Here is a 22,495-nt window from a genome sequence, read left to right as displayed (position 1 = left end):
CCCGTCTCTACTAAAAAATACAGAAAAAAAAAAATTATCCGGGTGTGGTGGCAGGCGCCTGTAGTCCCAGCTACTTGGGAGGCTGAGGCAGGAGAATGGCATGAACCCAGGAGGCGGAGTTTGCAGTTAGCTGAGATCGCACCACTGCATTCCAGCCTGGGCAACAGAGCGAGACTCCGTCTCAAAAAGAAAAGAAAAGAAAAGAAAAGAAATGCAAGTCAATCCAGCCAATAAAAGTCAGTCTTGAAATTTTGTCTTGAACTATTGGAACGAGCTCTCTTTCCAGTAGGGTTGCTAAGCTGGCAAGAAGTAATCCATTTGCTGATATTGGCCATCTTATCAAAATTTATTTCTTAAAAATGCTCACTTCAGTGGTACCTATACTCAAATTATAATGATACAGAGAAGATTAGCATGGCCCCTGCACAAGGATGGCATATGAATTTGTGTAGTTCATATATTTCAGAGAAGGAAAAGGGTGCAGAAAACATAGTTAATAAAGTAATAGCTGAAAACTTTCCAAGTCTTGGGAGAAAGATAGACATCCAGATCCAGGAAGATCAAGGAACTCCAAATAGAGTCACCCCAAACAGGTTCTCTTGGATGCACATTATACTCAAATTGTCAAAAGTCAAAGTCAAAGATTGAATCCTAAAAACAGCAAGAGAAAAGCATCAAGTCACATATAAGGGAACTCTCATTACATTAATAATGGGTTTCTCCGCAGAAACCTTATAGGCCAAGAGAGAATGGGATGACATATTCAAAGTACTAAAAGAAAAAAAAAATGTCAGCCAAGAATATTATACCTAGCAAAGCTATCCTTTAGAAATTAAGAAGAAATAAAATCTTTTTCAGACAAGCTAAAACTAAGTGGATTCATCACCACTAGATTGGCCTTACAAGAAATGCTCAAGGAAGCCTTACATCTGGAAAATCATCATCATCATCAGGAAAACATGCAAAAAATGGCTATAAAACTCACTGGTAGGGACAATACACAAGGAAGAAAGAGAAAAGAAGCAAGGCAATACACAAAAGAAGAAGATAAACCTATCACTACAGGGAACATCTAAGTCCAAAATTAAATAATAAGAGAGGAAGTAAAGAACAAAATATACCAAACAACCAGGAAACAACGAATAAAATGACAAGCGTAAGTCCTCACCTATCAGTAATAACCTTGTATGTAAATGGATTAAATTCTCCAATTAAAAAACATAGACAGGATGAATGGGTTTAAAAAAAAAAGATCCAATTATATGCTGTTGACAAGAAACTCACCTCACATGTAAAGACATATATAGACTTGAACTGAAGGGATGGAAAAAGATATCCCACACAAAGAGAAACCAAAAGCAAGCATAAGTAGCTACACTTATATCAGACAAAACAGACTTCAGGTAAAAAGCTCTAAAAAGAGATAAAGAAGGATATTATATGATAACAAAGGGATCAGTTAAGCAAGAGAATATAAGAACTGTAAATATATATGCACCCAACACCAGAACACTGATATATACATATATATATATATATGTAACAAATATTATTAGATCTAAAGGGAGAGATAGACCCCAATACAATAGTAGTTGGGGACTTCAACACCTTACTGTCAGCATTGGACAGATCATCTAGAAAGAAAATCAACAAAGAAATGTTGGAATTAAACTGCACCAGAGACCAAATGGACTTAACAGACATGTAGGTAACATTTCACCCAACAGCTACAGAATACACATTATTATCAGCAGATGCAACATTCTCCAGGATAGACCATATGTTACACCACAAAACAAGTCTCAACAAATTTTGATAAGTCAAAATTATATCAAGCATCTTCTCAGATGACAATAGAATAAAACTAGAAGTCAATAACAAAAGGAATGCTGGAAACTGTACGAATATATGGAAATTAAACAACATACTCCTGAACAACCAATGAGTGAAGGAAAAAATTAAGAATGAAAATAGGCAAATGATCTAAACAGACATTGCTCAAAAGAAGACATACGAATGGCCAAGAAATATATTTTCAAATACCCAACATCACTAATCATCAAGGAAACGTAAATCAAAACACCAATGAGATATCATCTCACCCCAGTTAGAATGGCCATTATCAAAAAGACAGAAAATAACAAATGTTGGTGAGGATAGAGAAAAAAAGGAACTCTTTACACCGTTGGTGGGAATGTAAATTTGTACAGCCACTATGGAGAACAGTATTGAGGTTCCTTAAAAACTGCAAATAAAACTGCCATATGATCCAGAAATCCTTCTACTAAGAATGTATATAAAGGAAAGGAAATCATCATATCAAAAAGACATCTGCACTCCCATATTTATTGCAGCACTATTCACAATAGCCAAGATATGGACTCAGCCTAGGTATCCAACAACGGAATAGTAGATAAAGAAAATGTGATATATATACACACAATGGAATATCACTCAGCCATAAAAATAAATTAAATCCTGTCATTCACGGCAACATGGATAAAACTGGAGGATATTATGTTAAGCGAAATAAGTCAGGAACAGAACTAACTAAACACCACATGTTCTCACTCATATTGTGGAAGCTAAAAAAAGATGATCTCATAGAAATGAAAAGTGGAAGAGATGATACAAGAGGCTGGGAAGGGTAAAGCAAAGAGAGGGTTAGGGAGATTTGTTAAAGGATGAAAAATTACAGCCAGATAAGAGGAATAATTTCTCATGTTAAAAAACATTGTAGGATGATTACAGTTAACAACAATATATTATATCATTCCAAGTAGCTAGAAGAAGGATATTGAATGTTCCCAACATAAAGAAATGAAAAATGTTTGCGATGAGGGATATGCTAATTACACTGATCAGATCATGCAATACATTATATGTATTGAAACATCACTAGGTATCCCATAAATATGTACAAGTATTATATGCCAAGTAAAAAAAATACATTTAATTTAAAAAGGCTACATGAACTACATAAAAAAGTAGAACTGAGACGAAGTATGAAGATGGAAATTACTGCCAATGTTACTTGAATACCTGGAGATAACACAACCCTTATGGGTAGGTGGTAGATTATTCACAAAAAAGGCTGCAAAAATTTCTTTTACCTCTATACATACTTCCCTGGGCAATGTAACCTTACTGCTTTTCCATCAAGAGGTAGAGTCTGGTTCTCCACCCCTCGTATGTGGACTTGGCCATGTAACAAGTTTTGTCCAATGAGTCATTAACAAATGTTATACAAGGAAATGCCTAAAAGGTACTTGAGCATGGAGTTTTCCTTCTCCTATTAAGGGAACCTTTCTCCCACCAGGTAACATGCCCAGGCTAGCTTTCTGGAAGAAGAGAGATCACATGGAAAGCTATTCCAGCCATCTCAACTGAGCCCCAGACATGTGAGGCCATTTGTGACCATCCAGCCCCAACCAAGTCAGTCCAGATAAGAAGCACCCAGCCAACCCACAGGACTGTGACCTTATATATAACTCTTATTTTAAGCCATTAAATTTCGAGGTGGTTTGTTGCAAGATAAAAGGAAATTGATAAAGTATTAAATTACATATTTTTTCAGCAATTTGAATTGTTTTATCATCTGTAACCAAAATAAACATAAAAATACCCAGTGCTGGCCAGGTGCTGTGGCTCACACCTGTAATCCCAGCACTTTGGGAGGCTGAGGTAGGTGGATCACCTGAGGTCAGGAGTTCGAGACCAGCCTGGCCAACATGGTGAAACTCCGTCTCTACTAAAAATACAAAAATTAGCCAGGTGTGGTGGTGGGTGCCTGTAATCCCAGCTACTCAGGAGGCTGAGGCAGGAGAATTGCTTAAACCTGGGAGCCAGAGGTTGCAGTGAGCTGAGATCATGCCATTGCACTCCAGCCTGGGCAACAAGAGTGAGACTTTGTCTCAAAAAAAAAAAAAAGAAAAAGAAAATACCCAGTGCCATAGCTAGCATATTTGATACCCAGAGCAGATAATTATTAATACCCCTTCCTCCATAAAACAAAATTCTTTTCAGTTATAAGCACGTAATTAGTAATTATTATTTTTTTAATTTGCTTTTGTTTTGAAATAATTAACAATTAAAAAGAAAATTAAATTTTTAATGTAAAGCTATTATTCAAATATATTAGAGATCTTCATGCATAAACTTAAATTTGCACTTACCAAAGACAAAATAGTACACTTCATGGTTTGTATTTTATTTTATTGTTTTAAATATTAAAAACAAGTAAATGCTCCAAGTAGTCTCATTGAATGACAGAACTAACTCAAGACCTGTTTCTTTATCTCTCAATCATTTTTCTACGGCTGCCTAGTTCAAATATATTGTTCAAATGCAGAAATATATGCTACCAAGGTTTTAGAGACACTGACTGTGATGTGATCTCTAATATTCCAAACTACTGTGAATTTACAGCTAAGTTCATGTATGCTAAGGCTTCCTGGAGAGCTAGGAGTTCCCCAGAGTAACTCCATATAGAATACGATGTGTCTTAAAAGATAAACTTTTAAGTGTGTTAAAATGTAATAAATATTAACAATAATAGTCATTATTTTAAAATACAACAGAACTCCTGGCAATTACTTAGAACTTAGATCGACAGCTTTTTTCCAGAGATGAGTATTTTTATCACTTTAATTGCCTGAATTGCCAGTTCATGGTGATAACAGAATATACACAAAATTTTAGTTGGTTTTATTATTGTTTTAAAACTTTCTACAAACAATGCATCCCCTCATTGTCTGTACCTGGAGCAGACCACTGTCTTCCCCCCTGCCCTTGATATGCCACTGTGAATAACGCTGGAAATAAGCTTCATTCATGTTGAGAATTACATTCTCCAAAGGACTCCGACTGAAGCACAACAGAGTGTTTAATGAATATGTTTGCATGTGGGAGAAAATTCCCAGCAAGATAATTTCAATATTGACCTAAAATTTCCAAGTTTCCTAGAAAGAGAAATGAAGATCGTTGATGGCTCTAAGTATTTCAGCACAGTGACCAGTAGAACTAACTTAACATTGGAGGAAAAAGTGCTTAAATAGTCTTCACTGTGATACTCTATTGCAATTTACTGTAAAATCCTTCTAATTCCAGAAAATTATTATGGTTCTCTGGACCAAGACAAGCCAACAAACAATAACCTATTTCCAATTAATCATACACTCCTTTAAGGTGAGTTCCCTCTTTCAGGATTCAGGAAAAGCCTCAGATTTTCTTGAGAGAGCTAAAGATATTACACAATGAGCCATAGAATTAGAAGAACGGAACTGGTCACATGATGCCATTGATCTATATAAACCTATTTCCATTGAATGTCCATTTGACTTGACTACATATGTTATTCATCTGCTTTATAGCTGGTCAGTTGTATCTTAGTAAATTAAATCCCCTTCAGACTGAAACATATTTTATTCTCTCCAATATGTGCCTTTCTGCTACATTTTATTCCATTTGGTGTACTTCCTAATCAATTCTTTTGTGAGCTTCATTTCATTCAGCACAATGTATCCATTGTTAGGATTTATTTCTTTCGGAATGATTTAAATCTATTTTGCTCCATGCTGCTTTAAAGCTACTGTATGCACTATCAATTCCCATCCACCGGGCCATGTGGTCTGGTTCATACTCCATCTTCTTGGTTGAGGAAAGATATACTTTCCTAGCTTGGTCTGATGTGAAATGACAGTTGCTTTTTATCTATCCTGGCAATGGCTGTGGACTGAATAATAAGAATGATATGTAGCCATGTGTAGGAATGTCAGTGTATTTCAGGCATCCAAGGTTGAGATGGGTAACAGCGGGCTCCTAAAATCCTTATTATGAAGTCATCCTTCAGAATCTATGCTTCTAAAATTCTAGGTATCATTTCCAACAGAGGAAATGCAACACACAATCATCAAGCACTCTCATAAATACTTGCTGACTTAAGGACAGCGGAAGATTGCCTTCTTTGGTAGTATTAATTGTGAGTCACTTTTAATTTTGGTTGGCCCAAACTTTATGTTCTTTCTTAGCCTTCAAAAGTTCATTTTGCACCATAAAATTATTTTATTCTTCATAGAGAAAAAAACAAAAGGCAATGAAAGACTTGATTTTAATGACCTTTTTGGTGACTCACTTTCTAATTAAGAAAACTAGAAAAGGTCTGGGGGGAAAGCCCAAAGAGGTGAACGAATAAAAGAACAAATCATGTTGCTGGCTATGAGCAGATCAGTTGATTTGAAAGGCTGAGTGAAAATAGGGAAAGTCTGGAAGGTTAGGCTAAAAAAGTACATTGAGTTCAAGGTTAAGTGGACCTCAGAAGCCAGGCTAAGGGTTTGTGGCTGTATCCCAAATGCGAGGAGGAGGCCCTAAAGGTTTTTCAACATGGAGTTGACATGATAAAGGCACATTGTTCCTATAAAACTGGTCGTAACTTCCTAAAATAAAATGAACTTGAACTAAACTCACGGTGGTGGGTAATCATGCCCAGAATGTGATAGTGGAAGAGAACACCTTGTTGAAAAGAAAGGTATTTCCAATAGAGAGAGAGGAGAGGAGAAGAGGTGAAGAGTGAAAATCCTTTTTGGAAACCAGGAAAATCAGGCAGAAGTGCATTTAGTGAACATATTCAAAAAGTAGCAACATAATATACATTATATAGCAGAACAAATGCCAACATGATCAAACTTAAAAAATAAAAAGATTGGTGGTATGGAAGATATGAGACCCCTAGGAGAAAGTGACCGTGCCTAATTGGAGATAACTTTGCATATTTTGGAACACAAATATATGAATACTCTTGATTGGATTTGCTTTATTTTTAAGAGACTATAGCATTTCAGTATAGTATAGTATAGTATAGTATAGTATAGTATAGTATAGTATAGTATAGTATAGTATAGTAATTTCCACAGATATTGATCCTAATAGGACATGAAATTCAAGAAGGAAGGATGCTACTAAAAGTGAAATTCTGAGTATATAATTATGAATATTGACAACAAGGAAGGAAGGTTGGGGAAGCTTGAGGATAGGGAAGCAGTGAAAGAAACCAAACTAGTAAAACTGTATGGGGCATATTCTAGTGAATTCAGATTTTAAGAAGTCACTTATGAAAACCATGCTCAAAGGAAGAAAATAAGTCTACTGTTGGAAAATGGTTTTTAAAAAAAGAAATCCCAAATGACAGAGGAAAGGCAGAATGATTAAAACTAAGCTCTTGTTTTGTCATTATTTTCTCCATCATGAAATTATATCCTTGGGCTAGACTGATGAGTGAAAAGTAAAAAAGAAAAAAGAAATGGAAGAATGAGGCCCTAGAGAGCTTATGAGACATAGGAGATGCCTGGTGTCTAGACCTATACAAATAGTATCTTATTTTACAATAGCAACAACAAAAAAATTCTTATAGATCTGCTCATGGAAACAATGTTACTAATATTTGAAAACATACAGATAAAAAGCAAATTTGGGCAAATATTTTTGTTGATTTTTTAAAGGAGGAACAGAAGATTCTAAAAATAATGACACTAAAATTGTAAAAAATTATGTTAAATATATGATATATGAGCACGTTGAAAAGATAGTAGCAACTTTTAAGAGCTAGTACATCTTTTTACCTAGAATGAGCTAGGCCAAATCAATCTCTCTCTCTCTCTCTCTCCCCCTCTCTTCTCCACTCCCTTTCTCTCTCTCTCTCTCCCTCCCTGCCTTCTAGCTCTGTCTTTTAGAAACAGTTATTCAGCTGGTAGATCAGTGAGACCATAAACATTATAAATTGACTTCAATAAGACATCTAACAAAAATCCCCCATGATATTGCTTTGCAACAGATAAAATAAATGAGATGCAATTCATAGCAGATCAATTAACTACATCAAAAAAATGTTGATCCATGAATCAATGTCCTTAAACCTACCCACAGGACTCTATCCTTGCCTCCAGACTGTTGAATAAAACCCAGAAATCTGTTCTAACAATAGGCTAAACCCAAAGACCCATAATATGCAAAACAAAGCAAAAGTACCCACTTAGATCTGAAAACTCAATTTCCCAAGCAAGGGATGGGAGAGTTTTGCTGGGCAGTCGCTTATATAAAAATAAAAGCCCAGAAAGCACTGGTTGACTCTGAGCTATGTTACAATAACACGCGGCAGATGCCTGGCCTCCCTGGAAGTTGCCCCGCTCATACACAACTGTCTGCATGTCCTGCGTGGGATGCGGGATGAAATGTTTCTTCCAATCCTCAGGTTCCACGAGTCTAATATCAATATGAATTCCTGCCTGGTGACCTGTGTGAGTATTGCTAAACAACTGTGGAGGAAGAATTGCAGAAAACGAAGGCGATTACAAGTTTTTCTAAAGCCACTGATTTTATCACAAGCCACATACAGAAACCTTCCCAATATCTGCTAATTACCAAAAGGTAGTGATCCTCCAATATCTAGCGGTAGGACACACACCCCAGCTGACCAAACCATGAGTTTAAGACAGGCAGAAAAACCTAACATCTCCCTACCATGACAAAGGCAACTAGAATTGCCAAATCCTATACACAAAACATTTAATTTATAACAGTTAAAACCTGGCCTCTGACCAAGTCCAAAAGAACTATGTCTTATTTCACTTGCTCTTGAATATGTCTCTTTCAGAGATAAATGGCTCTGCTCTTGGCCAGTCCTCCCCTCTGTGTGGTGTTTTGTTTAGCTGGGCTTATGACAAGCCAAGAGTTGATGCATCTGCTTGAATGTGTAATTTACCTCTCTGGTCAACTTAGCTTTTTTTTCCTTGACAATATTATGTCAAACAATCACATCACAACTGGCTCTGATCTCTTTGTTGTTAGCTAATAAATTAAAGAGTATTTATTATCTGCAATCCTTTTTTCCTCTTTTAATGGTGACACATTTGTGGTGAATTACAGGGCAGCTTTATAAACTAGGCTCCAGGCCAGTCTCAGGCCCTGCGTCCATGTGAACGTTCCTTCTCCCGGTTGGCCTCCCGGACTGGTGGTAAATCAAGGCAGCTGTCACAGCACACTAAGTTAGTGTGCGTCATTGGGGAGAGCAGGAAGCGTTGGGGGTATAATTCTGTCCATCAAACTAATATGTTATATCAGTAGCTTTGTAATCTTCTGCCATAACTTATGGGAAGTGACACCTAAGAATTCACTTTGAAGGCAATGTGTTTCTTAGACTTTAAGTCAAAACAGACCCGATTCACAGCAACAGTTCCTCTGTTTACATGAGTGGATTTCTAGTGCCGGGGAACCAGGTCCCTATCAATGTGGCAGTATTTAACACGCTCCACCACCGGCTGGACTCTGTTTACAGCCCTCACGGCAGGATTTGTAAACTTTTCAAACAGGGTTTCTTCTCTTCTTTTTGTTACCCTTGCCTTAACCTCCAGTAGCGGGATAGATAAACATGCTCCTTGAATGTTATCATGACAAAGCAAACCTCTGACAGACGGGAATGAATGGGTGACCCATTTCCCTTGTCCAGTCCCCTTCAACCTTTGTCTTGACAAATGTGGGAAATGGCTCTAGAGGACAGAAGAATACTCACACCGCTATGATAGCAGTGTCAGCTTTGTGCTGTTGCTAAATGTCCACATGATACTTAGAAGCGACGGGAGATAACCTTCAATGGATAGTGTGCTTTTCTAAGTCATGACATCAGTGTGACCAGACTTAGACCGTGCGTCCTCTGAAAGCAATGCCTTATTTTCTAGGATTTGCTGTTGGATTGTCCCTGTCTTCCCCCCCTCTCTCTTCCTTGGCTGTTTTTCTCAGCAGGCCAATGAGAGAAGCCCTTTGGGGAAGATTAAGTAGTTTTGTGAGCTGCCATCTGATGGAAAAGAAATCTACAAGAACTGTTCAAAGGAGCTCTTCCTCCCCCAGGCACAAGACTAAATATGCACAGTAAAGAAATTTGAAAAATGCCTGCCCTTGCCATCCCCAATACCCCTTTGATTGATAGCAGAGAGGGTTTGCTATGATAATTCTACTTTGACAGGTCCCAGGCATAAATCCCACAAAGTTGTTGCTCTAGTTTGACAACCTTGGAGGGCTCCAGTTAGGAACAGGAAACAGGCCTCTATTTTTCACCCTCAATGCTCCTTCAGGTGCAAAGAAAAGACTGTATGGAAAAAATAATTTCTTATCTAAGGGGGAAACCAAATTCAAAGCAGTTTTAATACTTATTCATCAGAAAGAATGTCCAATGGAGAAAGATGTGACCTCAGTCCTGCTTCTTCAAACTTAAATTGAAATGCTCCAAATACGAGATTTGAAACCTATTCATGACGAGAAACGGATACCCTTTTTTCATTTTTTGGTTTTCCAAAGTTATGTTAGTATTCTCCTTCAAGGTCAGCCTAGAAATGTATCATAATATTTTATAAAAATCATTACTTACAAATGAAAGTACATACATATCATAACATCCATAATTTATCATCAAAGCTTGCAATGTGCCACCCTCTGTATCCCATTATATCCACTCAATTCTCATAACCACCTTAAATGAGTAGAGTCTCAATTTATAGGAATGCAGTTAAAAAGAGAGTCAAACTAATGAATTTTTTCCAGGATACATCTTTCAATCTTGCTTCACAATATGCCAGGGGATCTTTGGGAATCAGTGCACCTTCCCTCTCCCCTTCTCCAGCTGAAGAATGATAACTCAGCAATGAGAACCTTAGTCATGAAATCATATTCAACTGTGTTAAATGAAAAATTTGTGGCCCAGTGAGGTGGCTCACACCTGTAATCCCAGCACTTCGGGAGGCCGAGGCAGGCGGATCACCTGATGTCAGGAGTTCAAGACCAAGGTGGCCAACATGGCGAAACCTCATCTCTACTAAAAATACAAAAAAAATTAGCCAGGCGTGGTGGCACATGCCTGTAATCCCAGCTACCCAGGAGGCTGAGACAAGAGAATCACTTGAACCTGGGAGGCTGAAGTTGCAGTGAGCTAAGATCATGCCATTGCACTCCAGCCTGGGCAACAAGAGTGAAACTGTCTCAAAAAATAAATAAATACATAAATAAATAATTTGTGGTTTGCTGTAAGTTAACTAGGCAAATAAATTAAACAGAACCATTCTCCAAGCATTTTAGTCGATCTACCTGGAAATGCAGTATTGTGACCTATTAAAAAATATTAAGTGATCAAACCCAGGCAAATATTTAAAAAGAAGCAATATTTTCTATTTCTTTAAAACTTGTCAGAAGGTGAATATTTTCCTTCCAATGTCTGCCTCTTTGAATGTGAGACACAGTTTTCTCTTGGCTGTAGGATTCCATTCTAATATTAAGAAAGGGTTCATAAAGCTCTGATACCATAAGAGTGGATTCCTCTTCCTTCATGGGTGCCATCGGAGTTCTGTAGAAGGTCTGCACCTACTGAGAGCTGACGACAACAGGGAAGAAAGAATCCAGTCTTGGAACACTCAGTAAAAGTTGGTTCTTTAATTTAATAGGACTAAAACACAAGGACTTCACCCTGGATCATGAATTGAACCTCCTTTTCTAGGGTATTTTATGACAGAAGCATCTCACTGAGAATCTAGCCACCCGCTAGGAGTATTCAAGCATAGCTTTGCCAAGAAAGTCGGTGAGGAAAGCAAGAATAGAAAACAGCAAGCTGCCCATAAAAATGGGGAGTAATATCTGAGTTTTTTTAAGTCATAGAGCAGCTTGAGCAAATCTCAAGAAAAAGAAACTTGCTACATAATTCTTTCTCACTCCATTGCCCCTCTAAATAGCAAACAGGATATGAGTCCTTGTAAATACCTATAAATTTTCAGGGAGAAAAACAAGTCTGATCTTTGTGTACAGAGTTCTAGGCTGTAAGGAACATGGTTAGATTTCTGTTTCCCTTAGAGGAAGATGCCAGAACAGCATTTTCCCATCAAGTGTTGATAAGAAAGGCATTTAGCATTTCATAGGATGAGGCTGCTGTAAGTGGGTGGTATGACATGATAAATTATGGCCAATGTCATATTAAAAATTACAGGCCCTTCCACACATGCTCACTCTGTTCTCAAGCCAATGATATGTTATCCTGCACAAAGCCTTCCGCTGTGGCAGATGTGATAGAGATGTTCCTCTCCCAGAAAAATTCTGGAATTCTTCAAGGTTTAGAGGTGAGGGCCATCTTTGTGGTCCATAAGCAAAAACTAAACTGAACTCATACTTTCTGCAAATGTAGCTCTACTTACGTCTGACTTTCCACCTTGATCCATGTCCTTCCCTCCGGTATTCAATCTACTTCTCTGCAATATAAGCACAAAATCTGGGGCTAGGAAGGCATTTTAAAATTAGAAAATCATCTTTATCCAACCCTAAAGAGGCATGTCTTAGGATGTTAAGAAATGTTTTTGACGGACTCTTCAGAGACTCCCAAAGAGAGAACTTGCTCTTGAAGAAGATGAGGCTAGGGTTGGAGTCTGGTGAAGTATTGCCTAGATATGTTAAGGAACTCTGTAAAACCTGACATGAAGTCAACAATTGCCCAGATCAGGGTATCTCAACCTCAACACTATCAATATTTCAGACTTGATCATTCTTGGTTGTGGGGACTGTCCTGTGCATGGTAGGCTGTTCGGCAGCATCCCTAGCCTATATCTACTACATGCCAGTAGCATACTCCTGCCCTGGGGGTACAAAAATTAAAAATGTATCCAGACATTATTAAATGACTCTTGGGAGTCAAAATAGCTCCCAATTGAGAGCCACTGTCCTGGATTATTGGGGTAAGATCATTCCACTGAATCTCTGCAGGCCACACGTTTTCCAATGAAGACGGCTGGATTCACAAGCATATATGGACACCTGTGTCCTTTCCCCATTATTTGAGAAAACATGATAGGACTGCATATAACAATACCCTTCCACTTGGACTTTTTAGCAAAAATGCAGGTACCTTCACTGTTGGTCCAGGGAGTCTCTGCTGGGATGACTTTTGTCTGCTCCAAATATTCTCAACCTCCGGAAGGCACTCCAATCTCTTTACATGGCAGTCTCAGGGTGTCAAGAAGAGGGTAGGACCCCACATGCAAATGCTTTCTAAGCCTCTGATACATCATGTTTGCTAATGCCCTACTGACCAGAACAAGTCACAAGGTCAAGCCCCCATTCAAGAGGTGGGTAGAGAAACTCTACTCTTGATAGGAGGAATATTACAGACACCTTGCTGGGTTGGGTTGCGGGAGGCAGGGGGGATTCATGCATACGGGGATAGAATAAAAGTGGCCATTTTTAACAATCTATCACACTAGGTGAATGGATTTCATAGCAAGTACTTTTCTAGCCAGAGTATTCCAGTTTTATCCACAGCTGAATCTCTCAAAAGGATCTATAATTATTTTCCAAATAGCAAATGTGTTTGGTTGTCACAGAGGCCCTGGGCTGTGAAACGGCTTGCTCAGTCCCCTTCAACTAAGCTCACTCCATAGGGTTTCATGGTTAATAGCCAGACTACCTCGCCCAATGTTAAGGATGTTGCCTCAAATTCTGAGAAACCCCAAGACTCCCTCACTTTTCTCCATGCCTTAAAGACAGAAAAATCCAGCTTTCAGTACAGCATTGTGGAGAAATATCAAACTAGAAATCAGAAAATGTAGTTTTGTATTTTAACCCCATAAACAGTCATCTATTTAAGTCACTTTATTCTCTTCAACTCACAATTTCTTGATATGCAACACTGGGTAGTTAAGCTATTCTGGGATAGCTGGGGCAAGAGTGAAGGAGTGAGGGACAGATGAGGTAAGACAAGATCGTCACTGGAATGAGTGAAACTGGCTGGTATAAAAGAACCTGGAGAATACATGCTCTGTTAATGGCATTTAAATCCATTGTTTTCACTTAAAATATGTTAGCCCAGGATCTGACTGCAATTCTGTGACTAGTTACTCTCCAAGACCTGACCTGGCTCTGCTGTTTGTAGCCTCTCCCCTTTTGTATCCCCTCATCCCTTAGCTGCACCCATCTTTGTTATGCAGTTATCCAGTCCACCCGGTCTTTCAGGACAAGGGACACTTGTGTGCAATGCAAAGACAGAGCACAGGCACTGGTCTCTTCCTTCAAGCCATCTTGTTTCAATCCCACACACCCTTTAAAGTGGGATTGCAGTTGACAAAGCTCTTGCTTTTACATGAGCAATGCCAGTTGGACTAATCCAGGGCCGTAATTCTGCTGTACTCACTCCTATCTGTGCTTCAAGAAAGGTTGCAGGACCTAACACTCTCAGACCCTATTACTGTCCCACAGTCAGCTGTAGATTCGTACGGCTTTCCCTCACCCCTGGTTCCAAGCACTTGCTTGCCCCAGGGAAGACATGCTCCAAAAATATCTGCCTTCTAATGACCCCTCCATTTTAGAGAGAATTCTCAGGAGATTAGAATGCAGAAGAAAACAGGTTGTTAGCCATGAGACATGAGAGGAGGTGTGGGAAAAGCCCTGCAACTACTGCAAGGTCCTACCATGAGCTGGTAAGAACCTGCGTTAGAAACCTGATCTCTGATATCACCACAAGGCTATTTCCATACAGGCTTTTTGAGTTTCATTTCCTCCCTTCAGTCCACCAGGACCACTTCAGACCAAACGCATCCCTCCTAATGAGCCTACAGTGGGCCTTGGGTTCCCTTATTTGATGACAAATAACACCAGCAGTAGTACCGCGTGGAACCAGTCGGGCTGGATTGGAATCCTGGCTCACTGCTGGAAGCCCAAAAGCTGCGAACTTTGGTAGAGTTTCCAACTCTCTTATGTCTCAGCTTCCTCCTCAATGAAATATGGACATGGGATCGTGGTGACGATTGAGAAAACAATTGTAGAGTCTTTAGTATGTGGCATATACCGTGTAATACATGTTAGCTGCTAATATCGTCTAATTTTTATATTGTTGATAAAATTGTTAACTTGTCATAGGTATTCCCTTTATGTTAGTTTTATTTGTCTAATTAGATAATATGTTCAAGAATAAGAATGATACATAGTTGTCTTTATCCCCATCCTCCCCTCCTCCACTGCTACTTCCCATCAGTCCGGTGTATTGTATACAATGCATGCCCAGAGCTGTCATAGTATAAGGGCAGGATGCCAAGGCAAATAAAACACAGGCCCTCACACAGACATGTGTTCAATTCCTGGCTCTGCTTCTTAATAATTTAGTGACTTTATCCAACTGACCTAACACCTCCAAGCCTCAGGTTTATAATGTATAAAATGCAGGTAAAATGATTGCCCCATAAGATGGCTGTGAATACAGATCCTTCCCAGTAGGGAGCTCATCATAGGCATTTAAAAAATGTCTATTTCCTTCCCTTTCCTTCCCTCTCACCATCAATGAATTGATCAGAATATGCTCAGAGACATAGGGAAACATATATGGAAACTGACCTCAACATAACAGACAATGGGAAGAGGGCTAATGTCCCAAAAACAAACACCACTACCTTATAACAGGGCCATGTCCCCAGGCGCTCCCCTGCCTACTTATTCCCAGGCACTGGATTTTCAATGCCATTTAGAGATGGCAAAACTGTCATTAACACAGGATCCTCAATAGGACCAGGCAGTGGAGGTCTCAAGTCTTTAAAACATCTCTAGTTCTCCCCTGGATGACGGATGAAGCCCTGGATGATATATATAAGAGAACATCCAATATTTTTAAAAATTTTCTTCCCTTGTTGCCTTCCTGTGATTCTCCTCTCCCCAGCAAGCATGCCAAACAAAATACATGTGCTACATGGGTGGACACTGACCTCATGGGGATCACTGTGAATTTTCATGGAACCATTGAATGCTAGTACTGAGATGTACGGCTCCAACAACCTCACTGTGAAGTTGAAGCCTCAGAGAAGTTAAATGACTGGCTCAAAGTCACACAGCTAATCAAGGACAGAAATGAAGCCAGACCCTAGCTCTGCTAGCTCTTGACCAGTGTTCTTTTTCTCATCGTTCTCATGCCTCAGAAGAATACATGGTTCTGAAAACATTTATTAAATCAGTCATGCTCTAAATTCCCACACTGACTTCCCCAGCCTGCATTTGGTGGGATGTAATCAATCACGACTTTCTAGGCCTAAAATCAATGAACTAAAGACATCAAGCAAACAGCCATTTACATTGGCTTCTTTCTGCAGCCCAGAGTATTATACGCACTCCCCTCCCATGTGTTGTCTCTTCTCCATGGCTGGGAATGTACCCTGAGACCTCCTTGTGTGAAGGAAACAGACCCCAGCTGGCCAGCCACACTGCAGCTACAATGTGGACTTCAGCTGCTTCTCTATAGGGCTGCATTCAATGAACTGCATTTGAAAAACTTTTAATATCTACATGGCTCTCACCCAACTGCCGCAAAAACACCAGCTGTACCATGCTTTCTCCTCTAATTTGACAGTCCTAAGAACAGCTCCTGAAGAATGGAACATTCTTCAGGGGAGGGCTGTTAGTTTTGCAGACATTTTAGGAGGCGTAGAAGATGAAAAAGATTTCAAGTTGAAACATCATGTAGGAAAATGGGTAGGAGGTGATGGGAGAAGGAATCTGATGTGTACTGAATGCCTGTCATGTACCAGGCACTGAGTTGGGTGAGCTTTCACGGTCCTCACGATACTGAGAGACAAGTGTAATAACCCAACTTTTACAGATGAGAAAACTGAGGTTTGTAAAGATTAAGAGTCTAGCCCAAAGTCATGCAAGCAATTTATTATAAAACTGGTATATTTGTTTCCCAGGGATCTTGCACCAAACTACCATAAACTTGGTGGCTTAAAACAACAGAAATCTATTCCCTAATAGCTCTACATAAGTCCAGCCTCTACCTCCATCTTCATATCTCTTCTCCATTAATCTCTCCTCTGGGTGTCTATTCCAAGGACACTTGTCATTCGATTTATAGCCCCCCTGGATTATCCAGGATGATCTTTTCTTGAGATCCTTAGCTACATCTCCAACAACTCATTTTCCACTGAAGGTCACATTCACAGGTCCCAGGGATAGGATGGAGCGATATCTTTTGGGGGGGCTACCACTCAACCCACTATGGCAAAGTTTTCATCTCAGGCCTGTCTTACTCCACAGCTCATTTTCTCACTACGTTGTCAGATTATTTCCTGCCCTTTCCTTTATCTGCTTTCTCAAGGATGACTTTGGCCAAGTTAAAGGTTCCAAGGTAGCCACAGCCACAGTACAGAGAAACACAGCCCCTGAATTTGTTATCCAGAAAGTTTGTGACCAAGTGGAAGCTTAAGTTCCCCTAATACCTTGCTCTTCCTCTAAAAATCAACAGGGAGAACTGCCTTAAATACCATGCCATTGCTTCTAAACATCAAATGATTGACTCCTTTGTATAGCTCAGCCCTCCTTTTGCAAGAGTAAAAGAGCTAGCTGGTGTCAACGTAAGCTACAGCCACCCACTAATAAGTTTAAGATAAAAGGCCAATATATTTAAATAAGATTCAGACATAATGTAATAGTATTTGTTACCAAGCCCCATCTAATTATATCAATCTTTTATTACCAGACCCATGAGTACAGGGAACTCTATTATAATTTCTCTTTATAATGATCTCTTCACTATCTGACTCCTCGAACTCTGTAGTAAATTACTCATCCACTGGCAATCATGAGTAAACACCAACTCAATTAAGAATTGATAAATAAACAGTTCACTCCGAGGCTTGTCGTGATACGGACGGGAGAATCACTGGGTGCCTGCCAGCATGAGCTTGGCTGGGAAGTTCTGAGGTGTGGATGGGTTCTCTAAGGCTGTACTGCTTCTGCTGTTTATACGAGATGTTCTGGCTGATGTTTCCTGCTCCTATCCTGTCTTTGGAGGTGGAGAACGACTTATTCAAGTGTCTGCTCTGGGTCTAAACATGGAAGAGCTGCTCATCTTATCCTCACTCTGCACTACATAGCATCTCATATCTGAGAGAAAACCAGTAGGAGAACAGTAAAATGCAAGAAATGTGGCATAACAATAAAGTACAAGGAACCCTTGTATATGTCAAGATGTAGGATGACTCGGTGTTGTATGGTTACACAATTGTTATGGGTTGAGTTGTATCCCCCAGAAAGATATGTTGAGTCCTAAACCCCAGTACCTCAGAATGTCAGCTTATTTGGAAATAAAGTCATTGCAGATGTAATGAGTTAAGATGAGGTCATGCTGGAGTAGGGTGGGCCCTTAACTCAATATAGCTGGTATCTTTCTAAGAGGACAATGTGAACATGTAGAGAGGAGAACACCATGTGAAGAGACAGAAGGAAAAGATGGGCATGTGGTGACAAAAGCAGATATTGGCACGATGCATCTATAAGTGATAGCACACCAGGGATTGCCAGCTACCACCAGAAGTGGGGAAGAGGCAAGAGAGGATTCTACCCAGAGTCTTTGGAGGAGCCTGGGCCCACTGGCACCTTTATTTGCCATTTCTGGCTTCCAGAACTATGAGAGAATATTTTTCTGTTGTTCTTAAGCCACCCACGTTGTGATACTTTGTTATGGCAATCCTAACAAACCAATGCAATAGTCAGTAGTCCTGGTGACTCAGGAGGCTGAGGTGAGAAGATCACTTGAGTCCAGGAGTTCTGGGCTGTAGTGAGCTATGCTGACTGGGTGTCCACACTAAGTTCAGCATCAATATGGTGACCTCCCAGGAGCAGGGAACCACCAGGTTGACTAAGGAGGAGTGATCCAGCCCAGGTCAGAAATGGAGCAGGTCAAAACTCCTGTGCTGATCAGCAGTGGGATGTCACCTGTGAATAGCCACTGCACTACAGCCTGGGCAACATAACAATACTCTGTCTCTTAAAAAAAAATTATTACAATAAGAATAATCAAGCCAGCATTTATTAAGCACTGTTATACAGCCAAAACTATGCCAAGTATTTTATAGGCATTAGCATAATGAATCTTCACAACTATCCTGTGAGGTTAGTACTCTTATTCTCACTTTACAGATAAGGAAGCAAGGTTGACTATGGCCAACAGCCCCAAAGTCATGAAGCTGGTGAGTGGCTACCCTCTCTGTACTACAGGCATACCCTTCAGTCTCCAGGACCCCACATTGTAAGCCTGGTGAGGATGGGGGTCAGGCAGTGTTATTCACCAGGGCATTCCCCAATTGTACTGCTGGAGCCCAAGGGCTCCTCTGCTACAGGTACAGAGGATGAAGGGAAGCCTGTGCCTGCAGGGGACCCTCAGCCTCCCACTTCCGCTGCATCTGGAACCACTTCATATTCACATTTCATACAGTCAATGCCCACAGAAACTATGTTTCAAACCAAGTTATCTGCTGTGAGAAAAAAAGATTTCAAACAATTACTATATGGAAGAAAATCCTTCACAGCAGAATTCCAGGTAATAAATACAAAGGGATGATAAAATTAGAAAATTATTCTCCAACCTGTAATGAAATAATGGACTTAGGTCACCATCATCAAAAGATGCTCAAACATTAGGTAAAAGGTTGGTTGGGAACCTTACAATGGAAGACTCCAGCTGATTCTTTCAGTGGAAGAACCATCTGAACCTACTGATAAGATACAGTTTTATTTTTAATTTTTTATTTCAATAGGATTTGGGGGACCAGGTGGTGTTTGGTTACATGAATAAGGTCTTTAGTAGTGATTTCTGAGATTTTGGTGCACTCATGACCTGCAAAGTGTACACTGTACCTAATTTGTAGTCTTTTATCCCTCACCACCCACCCACCCTTCCCCCAAGACCCCAAAGTCCATTATATCATTCTTATACCTTTGCATTCTCATAACATAGCTCCCACTTATGAGTGATAACATATGATGTTTGGTTTTCCATTCCTGAGTTACTTCATTTAGAATAATGGTCTCCAGTTCCATCCAGGTTGCTGCAAATGCCATTATTTCATTCCTTTTTATGGATAAGTAGTATTCCATGGGGTGTGTGTGTATGTATGTGTGTATGTGTGTGTGTGTGCATATATATATGTATATATATATACACACATATATATGTATGTGTACATATATACATATATATGTGTATCTATCTATCTATCTCACATTTTCTTTATCCACTCATTGATTAATGGGCGTTTGGGCTGGTTCCATATTATGCAATTGCAAGTTATGCTGCCATAAACATGCATGTTCAAGTATCATTTTCATATAATGAGTTATTTTCCTCTGGGTAGATACCCAGGAGTGGGATTGCTGGATCAAATGGTAGATCTACTTTTAGCTCTTTAAGGAATCTCCACAGTTTTCCATAGTGGTTGTACTAGTTTACATTATCACCAACAATGTAAAAGTGTTCCCTTTTCACCACATCCATGCCAACATATACATATATAACATATATATAATATATAACATTGATATATATAACATATATAATATATAACATTGATATATATAACATATATATAATATATAACATTGATATATTATATATAACATATATATAATATATAACATTGATATATTATATATAACATATATATAATATATAACATTGATATATTATATATAACATATATATAATATATAACATTGATATATTATATATAACATATATAATATAGAACATTGATATATTATATATAACATATATAATATAGAACATTGATATATTATATATAACATATATAATATAGAACATTGATATATTATATATAACATATATAATATAGAACATTGATATATTATATATAACATATATAATATAGAACATTGATATATTATATATAACATATATAATATAGAACATTTATATATTATATATAACATATAATATAGAACATTGATATATTATATATAACATATATAATATAGAACATTTATATATTATACATAACATATATAATATAGAACATTTATATATTATATATAACATATATATTATATATACACAAATATATATATTACATATATTTATTATTATGGCCCTTCTTGCGGGAGTAAGGTGGTGAATGAGAACATATGATGTTTGGTTTTCCATTCCTGAGTTACTTCACTTAGAATAATGGTCTCCAATTCCATCCAGGTTGCTGCAAATGCCATTATTTCATTCCTTTTTATAGCTAAGTAGTATTCTATGGTGTGCGTGTGTGTGTGTGTATGCGATTTTGATTTGCATTTCCTTGATAATTAGTGATGTTGAGCATTTTTTTCATATGTGGCCATTTGTATATCTTTTTTGAGAATTGTCTGTACATGTCCTTAGTCCACTTTTCGATGGGATTGTTTTTGTTTTTATTTTTAAAAATTTCCTGGCTATACTGAGATATAATTAACCAATAAAACTGTATATAGTGTTTAAGGTGTACAATGTAATAATTCGACATATGCTTGTGTATGTATATATACATTATATATATGTATATATATATAAAATGTAATGATTAGCACAATCAAATTAATTAACACACCCATCACCTCACAGAGTTACCATGATCAGATATTAATTATGCGTCTCAGGAGGTAATGCAATAGGAAGTATACAGCACCATATACAAAAAAAAAATGAATTTGAATTCAAACAAGTTATTGATCTGACACTAGATTATAGAAAGTACAGAGGATAGAGGAACAAGTTAGATGACATGGCAAGGAAGCAACCAGCCAAAGCAGAATGTGGGTCATTGCCCAGGATAACTCATTCAATTCCTCAAAAATATCAATGCATAATAGAGAGAGAGACACAGAGAGAGAAACAGAGAGCATAAGAGACAAAGAGAAGATGAAAAAGGAGAAGGGGAGGGAGATGATTAAAGACTAAAAAGGATCAAAGAGATACAGCAACGCAATAAAAGGTATGGGCTGTGTTTGGACATTGAATCAAACAAACTGGATACAAAAAGATATTTTTGAGACAACTGGAAAAATTAGAATATGGAGTGGGTATTGAAAAGCCCTATGGAATTATTATTCTTTTTTTAGTTGTGATAATGACATGGTGACCATGTTTAAGGGTAAATGTTCCTTATTGGTTAGAGAAGCCTAATGCAGTGTGTAGAAATGACCCGATGTCTGGGCTGAGGTTAGGATTGGGGGAGAAGGACCAGAAAGATCAGGGCCTCTCCCCTGAGACCCAAGCAAGTAGCTGGCCACCCCCTATCACCCAAATTGACTATCTAGGGAGTGAACCATGCTCCCTCTGCACAGGGCTGACAGTTTGGGGTATTTCTTTAAAATGCCTAAAATTTGTATGTCACCAAGGCAAGGCATGAGGCAGCAAAATTTGTCAACATGGCCCCCTGGGAGTTGGCCTGGTTGATCCATCTCACATCTCACCCCCTTCCTTTCCCATAATACCTGTTCACTCAATTCATAGCTAAGATTGCCACCAATATTATTACAAAATCAATAAGGAGAACATATAACTCTGTGTTTCTGTGTTTATGACTGTGGCACCCTCAGCCATGTCCTTCCTGCCAAGTGTGTAAGGGTGCCGTCACCATCACACACTCTTCTTTATGGGATATGTGATCAAATTTAAAAA

At 38.6% G+C, this 22,495-nt stretch overlaps 1 protein-coding gene and 1 non-coding gene across 11 annotated transcripts in view; one reads left to right on the top strand and one right to left on the bottom strand.

Moving 5' to 3' along the window:
- The window catches only part of LRMDA (leucine rich melanocyte differentiation associated), a 1,132,554-nt gene that overhangs the window by 297,927 nt on the left and 812,132 nt on the right, over positions 1–22,495 (bottom strand). For 5 of the 10 annotated variants that reach the window (XR_010146565.1, XM_054659441.2, XM_054659440.2 and 2 more), the window contains one exon: positions 12,222–12,275. The exons of the other annotated variants lie outside the window; for them this stretch is intronic. Coding sequence is in view for 4 of the 5 variants with exons in the window: in XM_054659441.2 (XP_054515416.1) it covers positions 12,222–12,275 (54 nt within the window). In the remaining variant the exon portion in view is untranslated. The remainder of the gene's footprint in view (positions 1–12,221; positions 12,276–22,495) is intronic. 10 annotated transcript variants of the gene reach the window in all.
- On the top strand, positions 362–463 carry LOC112204626 (U6 spliceosomal RNA). Its single transcript, XR_002938300.1, has one exon. It is a non-coding gene; the product is annotated as a U6 spliceosomal RNA (small nuclear RNA).

Source organism: Pan troglodytes, chromosome 8, assembly GCF_028858775.2.
Source record: "Pan troglodytes isolate AG18354 chromosome 8, NHGRI_mPanTro3-v2.0_pri, whole genome shotgun sequence".
NCBI classification, from domain to species: domain Eukaryota; kingdom Metazoa; phylum Chordata; class Mammalia; order Primates; family Hominidae; genus Pan; species Pan troglodytes.
Note: the sequence above shows the minus strand (reverse complement) of the source record. Positions and strands in the feature narration are given on the sequence as shown.